Consider the following 14,459-nt stretch of genomic DNA (forward strand, 5'->3'; position numbering starts at 1 on the left):
CTTTTATGCCTAATCTCTAAGAGGTTTATTATTAAAACTGTTTCACCTTTCAGTTGTTGGGAATTAGTAATAAAAAGATGGAATTTTTGGCTGGTTCTTTTTTTTTCTTTCTTTTTTAAGATGACTGTAAGAGGATCTTAACCCTTGACTTGGTGGTGTCAGCACCACGCTCTCCCAAGTGAGCTAACCGGCCATCCCTATCTAGGGATCCGAGCCCATGGCCTTGGTGTTATCAGCACCACACTCTCCCAAGTAAGCCACGGGCTGGCCCTTGGCTGGTTGTATTATTTTTCAGCTCTTGTTTCTCTAACTCCTAGGTGGTATAATCATAACTGGTTGATGGTGTCTTGTAAGAGACCACAAAATCATTGTCTTTTGGGCCGGCCCGTGGCTCACTTGGGAGAGTGCGGTGATGATGACACCAAGGCCACGGGTTCGGATCCCATATAGGGATGACCGGTTTGCTCAGTGGGAGAGCGTGGTGCTGACAACACCAAGTCAAGGGTTGAGATCCCCTTACTGGTCATCTTTAAAAAAAAAAAGACAAAATCATTGTCTTTCAACCTAATTTATCATTTCAAGTATTACTCCTAGTGTAGACTCTGTATTATGAAAAGCAGATTTCAACTAGGTTTTTTTATGTCCTTGTGATTAACTTTGTGATTTAATTCTTTTTCTAAAAATGTTAATTTTTCCCCATAGATGGCAAAAATACAGAAACTAGAAGAGAGCTTGCTTGCTACTGAAAAAGTGATCAGTTCTCTGGAAAAGACTAGGGATGCTGACAAGGTAGATGGAGTTTGAAGCTACATCCCTCTGTGCATTTTCTTTTTAAATGCTGGTTTAATATTCCAATCCAATTCTTCTGCCACATCTTGCATCTCCAGGGTGACTGATAGCTAGCATTTCTGTATGCAGTTTGGTCTTGTTCATCTACAAGGTTTCTAGAGAAAGAGGTCTTCCACTTAAGTTAGTTTTCCACATAACTTCAAGTGCAAACTACTCTTACTACTTTGGATGGCAGTGTTTCTTTTTTTTTTTCCTCTTTGTCTTTTTTCGTGACCGGTAACGGGATTGCAACCCTCGGTGTCGCGCCCGCACCACGCTCAACCCAGTGAGCGGACCGGTCTCTATATGGGATCCGAACCCTCAGCGGGAGCGCCACCGCATTCCCAAGCGCCTCACTCTACTGAGTGCGCCACCGGGCCGGCCCTGGATGGCAGTGTTTCTAAAAAACATCCTGCCCTTTTAGCTAGGATGCTGATATTAGTTTCACCCTTCATTTTTGACTCTAAGTCCCATGGCACAAATTCTTAAATCCCTGGTGTTGACTTTAACTAGAATAATAAATATAATATGTGTGTCCAAGTATAAAATTGGGTATAAAATCTTTATGTCCAGCTCCTATTCATTCATAAAACCAGAGCAAGCGATTAAATAGATAGTATAAGGCCATTAAAATATAAATTGATAATAATGTAATGTGACCTATGATGTTTTGCTAAAATAAAATTGACTTCTTATGCTGTTATTAGGAAAGATAAATGATTTATCATTTAAAAATTATCTCCTCCTTAATGTCATTGGGTATGAAGATATTGTTTCTGTCCTCATCAGGAAGTTATAGCTGACCTCATGAACCAGATCCAGGAGCTAAGAACATCTACCTGTGAGAAAACAGAAACCATAGAAACCCTGAAACAAGAACGGAAGGACATAAATGTAAGTTTGGTCACCAACAAAATGTTCAATTTAAACATGAGACACATTTCACAGACTCCTCAAGAGGTTAACAAATGCCTGTGACAGTTAAGGCTAATATGGTGTTCCTTAGTTGCTTCAAGAAAAAATAACACATTTTACCTAAGTTCAGAGACATTAATTATGTAGAAAGTGAGTGAGTTCCTATATAAAGTAACCACTTATTCCTCCAGCATATATCTAAGTTGGATGTTGATGCTTCCTCTTGTGCTTGTGTCAAGGCAAAGGTTTGTGTTAATGTTCCTCATTCCTCTGCTGTAAAGGGAGCTTGCAGCACTCTGTTTATTTCCAAAGGCAGTCTCCTGACAAAGATGACAAAACTAGATGCTTTTATTTTACTGATATTTATGGGACTTTTCCATTTCTCTTTACTGTTCATGCATTTTATTCTTCCATTCCTTCATTTAACAAGTAATATTGAATAAATATTCAATTAACTTGTGTTAATCTGGTTATCACCTTGGAACTCAGACTCATTGTTATTTTAATCAACAAAAAGATAAGAAAATAGATAGCTCTTGTATTATGACTTTCGTTGCAGTGCAAATACAACTCTGCTTTGGTTGACAAAGAAGAGAGCACAAGAGTGTTGATTAAGAGACAGGAAGAGGATATTCTGGATCTGAAAGAAACCCTTAGACTGAGAATACTCTCTGAGGACATAGAGGTAGATACTAACATGTCATGACTTTTTTGTTTTTGCCATATTGCCAATATGTATATTTTTGTGTTGAAATTATTAATTAATAAATAGAGTATTTTAAAAGGAATAATTAATAATTAGAGCCACTTTTCCTTAGAGTAGGTAATCAGGCAATTAAGAGATACCATTAAAATTGTTTTATTTTGGGCCGGCCCGGTGGTGCACTGGATAGGTGCGCCGCTTGGGAAGCGCGGCGGCGCTCCCGCCCGAGGGTTCGGATCCCACATGCAGACCGGTTCCCGCTCACTGGCTGAGCGAGGCGCGGGAGCAACACCGAGGGTTGCGATCCCGTTGCCGGTCTCCGGTCCGGTACAGGGGCAACACTGAGGGTTGCGATCCGTTGCCGGACACGGAAAAAGACAAAAGACACACACACACAAAAAATTGTTTTATTTTATCTAGTTGACCTATTTTTGTTCATTTGTGCTGACACCATGGTGGGGTGAACAACGTGGAAACTATTTACTTAGATGCAGTGGTAGCAGCAGGGAGCAGAGAAAGGGCTGGTTAACAGATTAATTTCAGGGTTGTCTCGTGTTTTACCTAAAGTAGGTTTTTAGTTTTGTTGTTGTTGTAAATTTATCTTTTTAAAAATTAAGCAGTACTCTCACATGGTTCAGAAGTATTATACATTCCTTCCTATCCCTCCTCCCTGTCCCTCAGCCACTCAATGTTAACAGTTTCTTGTTTATCCTTCTAGAGATATTTTAGGCAAATCCTGATATTTTAGTGGCACATAAACCTCTTTGGAATAAAAGAAGTGCAAATTAAATATGTGCTATTTTTTGAACTTATAACTGGTAAAATTTAAGACTTGAAGATGTGCAGAGAAGGGTAGTAACTGAAACTTCTGGAGGAGTAGGTTCAATCTTTTGGGAAGTGGTGTGGTAAAAGCTAGCCTTAAATTTTTTGCACATGCTTTGAGTTTGTACTTTTAGGAATTTAGCCCAAAGAAATAGTCTAGATATGAGAGTAAAACACTCAAGCATATAATAGTGAAAAATTCAAAGCAACCAAAATTTTTAGTGATGGGTTAAATTATGGTGCATCCATAAGGTGAAATAAGCCTACCCAATGAAGATGATACAATGAAAGAGTGAGTACATGGAAAAATGTGTGTATACATATACATACATATATACACACATACGTACGTGTACAGTTGGAAAGGAAAGGATCGGATAAGCAGATTCTTCTCTAATTTGGTAGGGATTACATACACTACATGCATAGAAATTATGTCTGCAAACTTATAGGACTTCTATTTTTCTGTGCCATTTTTCATCAAGCTACTTCCTGAAACTTTGGTGGTCCGTGACAATGTATTATGGTCTGGTGAACTGTCCCTCCCCAACTGGTGGTGGGGGCATCTCTACAGCTATTTAGTTTCCATTGTAGAAAGGACTAGAGTCAATTGGTGAGACAACAGGTAAGCTAGAAACCTATGCCTGGAGTCCTCCCCAGGAAAGAGAAATCAGCTTTGAGATCCTGGGAGTGAGGGGAGAGTATAATTATACCTCAATTGGGATATCTATATGAGTTTATTGTAATAATATTTATATCTAGACCTGTTCAGCTAAACATTAACTGATTGATTTGTCTTGAAATGGATTAGCACACAAGCAAAAAAACGTTTTTACATAAAACTTTCTTAACATTTTAAAAATTGTTCGTAGTAATGATTTACGAATCCTTATCGGAGTACCACAATTAAGAAATTCTTCCTTTGTGGGTATTGTCCCATAACAGAGGGATATGCTTTGTGAGGACCTGGCACATGCCACTGAGCAGCTAAACATGCTCACAGAGGCTTCGAAAAAACACTCGGGGCTGCTGCAGTCTGCCCAGGAAGAACTGACCAGGAAGGAGGCCTTGATCCAAGAACTTCAGCATAAGGTGAGATGCACAGAGGTGTCACTCAAGATGGGGAACAGGAGGAATCCACAGCTGAAATTTTTGAGATGTTCCTGTCTTGGCTAATTTCTCTATGTACACACGGTAGGCTAATGGAGTGTTTAGGTAATCTGGTAGTTACGCTGTGGATTGTAAACTTGGAATCTTAATGACTTGGGTTTGCTCACATGAACTGAGACTTGCTTGGCTGCCTCCCCTCCCGCTGGGTCCTTGACACATGGCAGCAAGGTCTAGCCATTATAGTGAGGTTATAGCTGACTTTTGTCGTCTTTTTGGCTGTTGTTCTATATTTTGTATTTTTCTCAGATGATCCTTTTATTACTTATGAAACTTAAAAAGAAAATTTTGAAAAAGTATAAATTTGTGAGAGAAAAGATGATTGGGTTATAGTAGCAATCAAGTTAGACAGACACAAAAAGTAACCCCAGATTTCATATTTATTACTTTTAAAAAATGCTGAGGGTTTTTTTTTTTTCTCCCTTTTTGTCTTTTTTCGTGACCGGTAACGGGATCACAACCCTCCGTGTCCCGCCGGTACCGCGACCGGCAATGGGATCGCAACCCTCAGTGTTGCACCTGCACCGCGCTCAACCAGTGAGCAGACCGGTCTGTATATGGGATCCGAACCCTCGGTGGGAGCACCGCCGCACTCCCAAGCACCACACTCTATTGAGTGCACCACCGGGCCGGCCCCTGAGGTTTTGTTTTAATATTTTATTGCTTTTCAAATTATTAATCAAGTCCTAAAAAAGAATGTAAAAAGCATATTTCTGCGTACCTGGGAAGCTTGTCTTTTCTGTTTTAAATATAAGTAGCATTCTATGAAACATCTTTTTTTTTTTTTTTTTTTTTTTTGTCTTTTTTCGTGTCCGGCATCGGATCGCAACCCTCAGTGTCGCCCCCGTACTGGACCGAGACCGGCAACGGGATCGCAACCCTCGGTGTTGCTCCCGCGCCTCGCTCAGCCAGTGAGCGGGAACCGGTCTGTATGTGGGATCCGAACCCTCGGGCGGGAGCGCCGCCGCGCTTCCCAAGCGGCGCACTATCCAGTGCGCCACCAGGCCGGCCCCAAAACATCTTTTTTTTTTAATTGACAAATAATTGTATATATTTATGGGATAAAATGTGGGGTTTTTTTTTTTCCTTTTTGTCTTTTTTCGTGACCGGTAACGGGATCGCAACCCTCGGTGTTGCGCCCATACCACGACCAGCAACGGGATCACAACCCTCAGTGTCGCGCCCGCACGGCGCTCAACCAGTGAGCGGGCCAGTCTCTATATGGGATCCGAACCCTCGGCGGGAGCGCCACCGTGCTCCCAAGCGCCGCACTCTACTGAGTGCGCCACCGGGCCGGCCCAAAATCTGGTTTTTTTTTGATATATGTATACATTGTGGAATGATTAAATCAAGCCAAATTAACATATCCATCACCTCACATACTTATTATTTTTTTTTGTGGTATCAACATTTAAAATCTACTCTCAGCAATTTTGAAATATACATTATGTTATTATTAATTATAGTCACCATGCCATGCAGTGCATCTCAAAAACTTATTCCTCTTGTCTAACTGAAACTTTGTACCCTTTGAGCAACATCTCCCATTTGTGTCCCCTGCCCCCACCCCGCCAGCCTCTGGTAAACACCATCCTACTCTCTACTTCTATGAGTTCAACTTTTTAACGATTCCACATATAAGTGAGATCAGACAATATTTGTCATTCTGTGCCTGCTTATTTCACTTAACATAATGACAGAATTTGCTTCCTTTTAAAGGCTGAATAGTATTCCATTGTGTATATATCACACAGAGGGTTGCGATCCCGTTACCGGTCAGTAAAAAAGACAAAAAAAAGGAAAAGAAAAAAAAAATACTGAATCAGAGCTGGCCAGTTAGCTCAGTGGGTTATTTTTTTTTTTTTTTTTTTTTTTTTTTAAAAGATGACCGGTAAGGGGATCTTACCCTTGGCTTGGCACCACGCTCACCCAGTGAGCCAACCGGCCATCCCTGTATAGAATCCGAACCCGTGGCCTTGGCGCCGCACTCTCCCGAGTGAGCCATGCGCCGGCCCTTCCATCTCTTGGCTTTTGTGAATAATGTTTCAGTGAACGTAGGAGTGCAGATATCTCTTCAACATACTGATTTCAAGTCTTTTGGATATGTACCCAGTGATGGGATTGCTGGATCATATGGTAGTCCTATTTTTAGTTTTTTGAGGAACTTCCATATTGTTTTCCATAATGGCCATATTAATTTGAGTTCCCAGCAGTGTACAAGGACTCTCTTTTCTCCACATCCTCCCAAATACTTGTACCTTTCATTGTTTTGATGATAGCCATTCTAATAAGTGTGAGATGATATCAATGTGGTTTTAATTTGCATTTTCCTGATGACTGGTGATAGGGAAGCTTTTTTTCTTAATTGGACCATGTGCCCCATATTGTTTTCTAACTTGTAACTTTATACCTGTTCGATTTTCCCAGCTAAACCAAAAGAAAGAGGAAGGAGAAAAGAAGAAGAATGAATATAACTTCAAAACGAGGCAACTAGAACATGTGATGGATTCTGCTGCTGAATATCCTCAGGTATTTTTCAGTGCATTTCAGGAGAAATAAACAGTTTTGTGAATTGTACAGATTAGGAAATTACTAAGACCATCGCTTTATCTTTTTTAAGAAAAAGATTTTCACTAACATCCTCTGTCTGCTTTTTACTTGATAAAGGTACCAGTTTTTTGTTTCTTTTACTTGTACAACAATTAGGATAATAAGCTAAATAGTTTGGTCTTTTTTAATGTGCTTGACATATATATTTAAAATAAAATCTTTATAATATCACTTAATTGGGTATTTGGATGAGATGCGATTTTATTTGAGTCCTAAAACACCACCTCACTTTCAAACACATTTGGCAAAACACCGAAGCACAAGAACAACAGATAGAAGATGGAAGAGCCTCTAAGACTTCTTTGCAACACCTTGTAACAAAACTAAATGAAGACAGAGAAGTCAAAAATGCTGAAATCCTCAGAATGAAGGTAACTGGGTAATTTTTTTCCAATAAATTAAATTTTTTAAAACAAGTAATATCCTTATGGTTACTGAGGATACAAAACTCAAAAGGTACAGAACTAAGGGATAGACAGAGAAATGTCTTCCTCTTACTCCTGATCCCAAAGTAGCCAGTTTCTTTCTTTCTTTTTTTATTCTTTCTTTTCTTCTTCTTCTTTTTTTTTAGAGCTTTTCAGTGAATACATAACCATGTCTGTAAGCATTCTCTCCCTGCCCCATTAGGGTTTTACACAATGGTATCATATCATACAGGTTGTGCCAACTACACTCTCATCAGACACTTTTTGTCATCTTTCCTCAAAAAGGAATTTTAATAAATTATGTGATATTGATAAGAAACTGTTCAAAACACCATGGATATGATCATGAGTCACAGTTCTAGGCTTCTGAGAGCTTGTCACAGTCTGCTTTTTATTCAGGGATACCCACTGTGGTGTTTTGTGTATAGGAAGAGCTTAAAAAAGGAATACCTATCTCAGTCCTGGCATTGGGGAGCAAAATAATGCCTACTATCATGTGTTTTCTGAAAAGACATTATGTGATATATTATTAGGAGCAGTTGTGTGAAATGGAAAATCTATGCCTGGAATCTCAGCAGTTAAGAGAGAAAAATTGGCTCCTTCAAGGTCAGCTGGATGATATTAAAAGACAAAAGGAAAACAGGTGAGAAAGAGCCACCAGACTCTGGGCTAAATTTTGGCCTACCTGTATGTAGTTAAATGAATAACATTGGGATTGGTTTCACAATGTGTAGTATTTCCCCCTAATCTAGGAGATGCTCCATTGGTTGATTTTTGAATCAGGTCTGATGAGGATATCGCTTTTTCCAGAGTGGAAGCATAAGGCATTTGTGATTTCACCTACTCTGTTAACCTTTGCATTGTTGTAAGGCTATTGAAATGAATTTAAAACATGTGAAATATTTGAACCAAACTACTATTTTTTAGAGAATTTTTTTTTTTAAAAAGGAGTAAATAAAGTCAACAAGATAAGGTTTAAGAAACTCTGCAGAAAAGGGGAGAAATTCCTACAAGTTGGCTTTACTTCATGACTCGTGCTCCAGGGAAAGCTCCTGGGCAGGACAAGAAGAAGATCCTTAGCATTTATAGGGGAGCATTCCCTTGGGTTTAGGCATCTTTATGTATATATGTTTGGGCTTCAGCTAAGGCAGCTTTCTAGTTGCATTTGCTAATGGCACAGCATAGTGTCCAGGGCAACCACATCCAGACTTATGTCCTGTCTTTGACCCTTAAAAGTCAGGTGATTTTGGACACATTTTTTTTTAACCCTAGTGCCTGTTTTCTTAGCAATAAAATGAGGAATATGATATCTTCTTCACAAGGTATTTTAAAGATTTAAAATAACATGTATAAAGTGACAGTTACAGTGCTCAGCAGAAGGGTATCACTTAATAAAAGGTAGTTATTAAGTATACAAGGTAGAATTACGATCCTGTCTATTGTTAACTTCAAGTGAGGGATTGGAGATGAGAGTGGCCTATAAAATTATGCAGGAAGTTTAATTGAATCAAAGAGGGCATCTCTGGGATCGAGGCCCTTACTGAGTTCCACTTCCCAGATTACGGGTGTCTGCCATCCTTGCTGTTGCCAGAAAGTCTTTGACAGAGCTTGCCCACTCCTGCAGCTCCCCAGCCCTGTCCAGAAGCAGCCCTGAGATGCACTGTCCAAAACCTAATTGAGAAAACAGAAATTTAGGATGTTAATTGTGGTTATGCTAACAATTTCTTCCTAAATGGTTCTCTTCAAATTTTAGTGAAGAGCAGAGATCTGATTTATTAGCAGGGCTGGATTTCTGAAGACCAGAAATCGAATTTTAATAAGCACTCCCTCCCCTTCTAGGTGATTCTGATGCAGGTAGTCCACAGTTTGCTCACCTACTTTTTCTATGCTTTACCCCCACGTCCAGTCACATTAAAGAAAAGCCTTGTACTTGGTATACTGTCTTTTATCAAGAGTTAGTATGGGGGCTGGCTGGTTACCTCAATTGGTTAGAGCATGATGTTACAACACCAAGGTCAAGGGTTCGGATCCCCATACTAGCCAGCTGCACTGCACCGCCCTCCCCCACCGTCAAAAAGTTGGTATGAGCATGAAATGTAGAATGTTTCCAGATCATTTGTAAAAGCACAATTAAAAATACTTTATTTCAGAGATACATTCAGTTAGCTTACTCCTTTCTGCCCATGGACACTGCCAAGGAAGCATCATTAAAGTCTCTTCCCACTGCCATCATGTGTAAGTCAGAGACTCTTCAAGAGCCCAAATAGCTGCAGAAGTTCTTCATCAGAGGGTTGAGCTCTGAAACAACCAATGAGAGTCTGAGGAGCCATTTTGAGCAATTGAGAACACTCTCAGATTGTGGGTACTGAGAGGTCCAAACACCAAGTGCTCCAGGGGCTTTGGATTTGTCACCTATGCCACTGTGGAGGAGTTGGATACAGCCGTAAATGGAAGGCCACACGAGGCGGATGGCTCAGAGAAAGCTGTCTCAAGAGAAGATTCTCAAAGATCAGGTGCCCACTTAACTGTGAAAAAGATATTTGTGGGTGGCATTATGGAAGACGCTGAAGAACATCTCCTAAGAAATTATTTTGAGCAGTATGGGAAAATCGAAGTGATTGAAGTTATGACTGACTGAGGCAGTGACAAGACAGGCTTTGCTTTCATAATGCTTGACGACCGTGACTCCATGGTTAAGCCTGTCATGCAGAAATACTGTAAAGTGAATGGCCACTACTGTGAAGTAAAGAAAGCCCTGTTGAAGCAAAGATGGCTAGTGCTTCATCCAACCAAAAAGGTTGAAGTGGTTCTGGAAACTTTGATGGTGGTTGTGGAGGTAGTTTTGGTGGAAATGACAGCTTTGGTCATGGAAGAAACTTCAGTGGTCATGGTGGTTTGGTGGCAGCTGTTGTGGCAAGATATGGTGTCAGTGAGGAAGGTAATGAAGTAATTTTGGAGGTGGTGGAAGCTACAATGGTTTTGGCAATTAAAATAGTCTTCATATTTTGGACCCATGAAGGGAAGAAACTTTGGAGGCAGAAGCTCTGGGTCTGACCCCTATGGTAGTGGAAGCCAATACTTTCCCAAACCAACCACAAAACTAAGGTGGCTAAGGCATGTGAAAGTTGCCAGTATCAAAATGGAGCCATTTATGTCAAAATCCTAACAAAATGGAGTTGAGAGGCCATAAAGAAGCAGTTTTCACTGTGCATTTCTGTAACATACCTAACACAAGAAATTTCTGCACATACCACACACCTCATTCCTGTACACAGCCTGTAACAGCTCAACACAGGAAATTCCTCAGGCCTTCGATATTTCAAACAAGCTACCTGCACTAGGTCAGTTGCCTAACAACATCTGTCTTTACCAAAGAACAAATGCCAACTCCTACAGTGAGCTTCTGTGACCAATAGACTATTTCAAAGCAGCTTACTTTGACTTCTCTTTGTCTTTAAAAGCTCCCATCTTGCCCTGATCCCCCCTGGATCTGCCCATGGCCTGCCGTAGCTTGAATACTTCAGAATTGCACTCCCTCTGCTATTCCCAGATAAACTCATTTGTTCTGGAGAGGCTGTCATTATGAGCTTCTTTTTAGGCAGTTCCAGCACCAGCAGTAGCTATGACATTGACAAGAGGTTTTAATTACAGCCAGGAAACAAAGCTCACCCAAAGAGGAGAACCAGAGAAGTGACAGGGAAGCTACAGGTTACAACAGATTTGTGAACTCAGCCAAGCACAGGAGTGGCAGGGCCTAGCTGTTACAAAGAAAGCATATTTTATACAATACTCATGTGTATGGGCAAAAGATTGAAGGATTGTACTTGTGACTGATTATATATAACACATTATTTTACTTTCTGTTCTGTGGAAAGTATAAAGCATTCCAACAAAGGGTTTTAATGTACATTTTTTTTTTTTCTGCACCCATGCTGTTGAGTGCTAAATATAATATAGTCTGGTCATGACACTGAATAACTGTGTCTTTAAAAAAAAACAACAAAACTTCATTTCATAGCCAAATCCAACCCACAGCCTGTTTTGTAAATAAAGTTTTATTGAGATGTACTCACACCCTTTCATGTAAATACCATTGTGGCTACTTTTGCACTGCAATAGCCAAGTTGAATAGCTCTGACAGAAATCATATGGCTCCCATAGCCTAAAACATTTACTGTCTGGTTCTTGACAGAAAAAGTTTGCCAATCCCTGGATTACTGCACAGAAAACACATCTTCCCCTAATGGTGTGGGTGTTTTCCTCATTGAGATCTCATTACCATTTTTGTCTAGACTGCGAGATTCGTTAAGGAAAGGAAACCTTACTGAAGCTTCTGTTTTCCTTCAAGAAATGGTCTTTTACTCACCAGTAAGAGAGAGATTCCTAGAGGAGCCTATGGCATTCCAGCAGATTCTACAAGAGGGATGTTTCCTTGGTCCAGGGGCTGCCTACAGAAACTCAATTTATTATCCTGACCTGGTCAGGCTCACAGAGATGGATGTGTCATCTAGAATGTAATTTTCTTAATTTATCTGTGGGAGCATTACTTTTGCACAAAGAGATTTATGTCTGATGCTCAGGGAAGCCCCTTCCTGGTGTCCACATACATGGGAAGCCAGAGTGGTCATCAGAAAATGCCAGCTGCTTGGAATTTAAGCAAAGTGGGAGTCAGGGCTCCACTGGCCAGGCCAGCCCACAGTCTTAGCAACCCTCCTCACCCCCAAAGTTGCCTCTTCCCAGCTGATCACGTTCACACCAGGCTCCCAGCCTGTCCTTTCTTTCAGCCCTCTTTTAGTCACATTTGATCTTCAGATATTACCAACACTCTTTAAGTTTCTATTTTATTTTACTTTCACCCAAGCCTTGATTAGATTTCCCAGCTCTGCTCATCTTGCTTTTGTACTGGGAGAAGTCCTGATTTCTGGGGAGGTGCCTTATTTCATCCCCATGTATCAACCAAATTTATCAACTGTGCTGACTTGACCTAATCATCATAGAGTTAGCTTTTCTTTGCACAGCTGGGCATTGCTGCATATAAGAGATTTGAAGTACAGTACTTGATAGTGTTTCCCTGTCTCCTCCCTCCCCAATCTATGCAGTGATCAGAATCATCCAGACAATGAACAGCTGAAGAGTGAACAAGAAGAAGAGATTATCAAAGAAAGACTTGCTAAAGTATGATTCTTTTTTTTTACATAATTTTTTCTCATCTGAGAAATACTTTTATAGTTAGCATTTATGGCTATATATTTTATTTTATTTTATTTTTTCCTTTTTGTCTTTTTTCGTGACCAGTAACGGGATCGCAACTCTCGGTGTCGCGCCCGTACTGCGACCAGCAATGGGATTGCAACCCTCGGTGTCGTGCCTGCACCACGCTCAACCAGTGAGCGGAACGGTCTCTATATGGGATCCGAACCCTCAGTGGGAGCACCGCCACACTCCCAAGCGCTGCACTCTACCGAGTGCGCCACCGGGCCGGCCCAATGGCTATATGTTTTAGAAACCATTTTACTGTTGAAATTCCTGTCTTTTCTGCAGTCCTACTGTTTAGCATGATACTTACCATCAGTATTTAGACATACCTGAAAATTAAGAGTGAATTTGTCTTCATGCCTAGATAGTAAGCCTGTCAGTTCTCAGTTTAGAAACACATATTGAGGCCTATTTAAGGGCTTAGAGTGCACAAAATCTTATAAGTACATACCCCCTTTATGTGTGTGTAGTGGGATTGTGGGAAAGGATATTGGTTTACATGAGAGAGAGAGGACTGGCTCCTTTTGATCTTTTTTTACCAATGTTATTTAAGAACCTAAGCTATCTTTTTCTTTTTCTTTTCTTTTTATCTTATTATAGAGTAAAATAGTTGAAGAAATGCTGAAAATAAAAGCAGAGTAAGTGTACTATTTTGTAATTCAAATTCTTTGTAATCTCTTCTTTATCCTCCTCTAAAGGAAATACTTATATCCACAAGGTAAGTAACTTCTTTCCTTTTGTATTAATATGTGAACATAGTAGGTGTTTACAAAATTATTTTCCTAATACCACTTGCTAAAGGGATTCCTCATGTGAAACCAATCCAAACATTTTTTTAAATAAGTGCCAGGAAAATCTTAGCTTCTCTTAAGGAATTGATGGGTTTTCTCCTCAAGGACAAATGAGAACAATGTAACTGACCAGGTTTTCCTTTTCACTTTTGCTTCTGGTTACCTCTGATTTAAAACTTTGACGCTCTCTGAGACCCATAGTTCAGTACTCTGATTTCTTCTGGTCTTTACTTTGGGTCTGTACATGTTTTCTGTAGTCATGGTTTTAATTTATTCATATAGTTTTCATATTAGTTTATGTACCCTTATAAAGTGCCTCATTCTTTGATGAACATGGTATATTGTATTTTCTGTCAAGTTCAAAATAAGTAAACTGGTTGATAGTAACAAATAAAATGATAAAACAAATTCAAAAGATATTGGACTTTGGGCCGGCTCGGTGGCGCACTGCTACAGTGCGCCGCTTGGGAGCACGGTGGCGCTCCCGCCGAGGGTTCAGATCCCACATGACATTCCTGCTCACTGGCTGAGTGAGGTGTGGGAGCAACACCGAGGGTTGCGATCCCGTTGCCGGTCCCGGTCCGGTACAGGCGCAACACTGAGGGTTGCGATCCATTGCCGGACACGAAAAAAGACAAAAAGGAAAAAAAAAAAAAGATATTGGACTTTGTAGACAGTCTCATCAGGAACAGAGGTCATCAAACATTTTTGCTCCTTATAACCTCCTAAAAGAATTTTGAAACACCATTTACCCTCTTGAATGTTTTTAAAATTGACTTTGTACCTAAAATTTTTTATTTTAAGTTTAAATTGTTGCAAAGGATAGACATTCCAGCATATTGAAAACAGTGACATTTGAAAATAAAACTCTTGTTTTTTAAAAAGTATCAATTTAATTTGCTACTTTCTTTTTTTTTTTTTTTTTTTTTTTTTTTTTTTTTT

The 14,459-nt window shown here is 39.9% G+C and overlaps 1 protein-coding gene across 2 annotated transcripts in view; it reads left to right on the forward strand.

The window, feature by feature from the left end:
- Window positions 1-14,459, forward strand: part of LOC103586124 (kinesin-like protein KIF15) — a 34,376-nt gene that overhangs the window by 15,779 nt on the left and 4,138 nt on the right. The window contains exons 7-15 of one of the 2 annotated variants that reach the window (XM_008567277.1): window positions 703-789; window positions 1,618-1,722; window positions 2,303-2,428; window positions 4,214-4,360; window positions 6,863-6,964; window positions 8,004-8,113; window positions 11,763-11,984; window positions 12,570-12,645; window positions 13,327-13,364. In XM_008567277.1, coding sequence (XP_008565499.1) covers window positions 703-789; window positions 1,618-1,722; window positions 2,303-2,428; window positions 4,214-4,360; window positions 6,863-6,964; window positions 8,004-8,113; window positions 11,763-11,984; window positions 12,570-12,645; window positions 13,327-13,364 — 1,013 coding nt within the window. The remainder of the gene's footprint in view (window positions 1-702; window positions 790-1,617; window positions 1,723-2,302; window positions 2,429-4,213; window positions 4,361-6,862; window positions 6,965-8,003; window positions 8,114-11,762; window positions 11,985-12,569; window positions 12,646-13,326; window positions 13,365-14,459) is intronic. The other variant, XM_008567278.1, reaches the window with a different exon arrangement.

The sequence above is a fragment of the Galeopterus variegatus genome, unplaced genomic scaffold (genome assembly GCF_000696425.1).
Source record: "Galeopterus variegatus unplaced genomic scaffold, G_variegatus-3.0.2 Scaffold307, whole genome shotgun sequence".
NCBI lineage: Eukaryota > Metazoa > Chordata > Mammalia > Dermoptera > Cynocephalidae > Galeopterus > Galeopterus variegatus.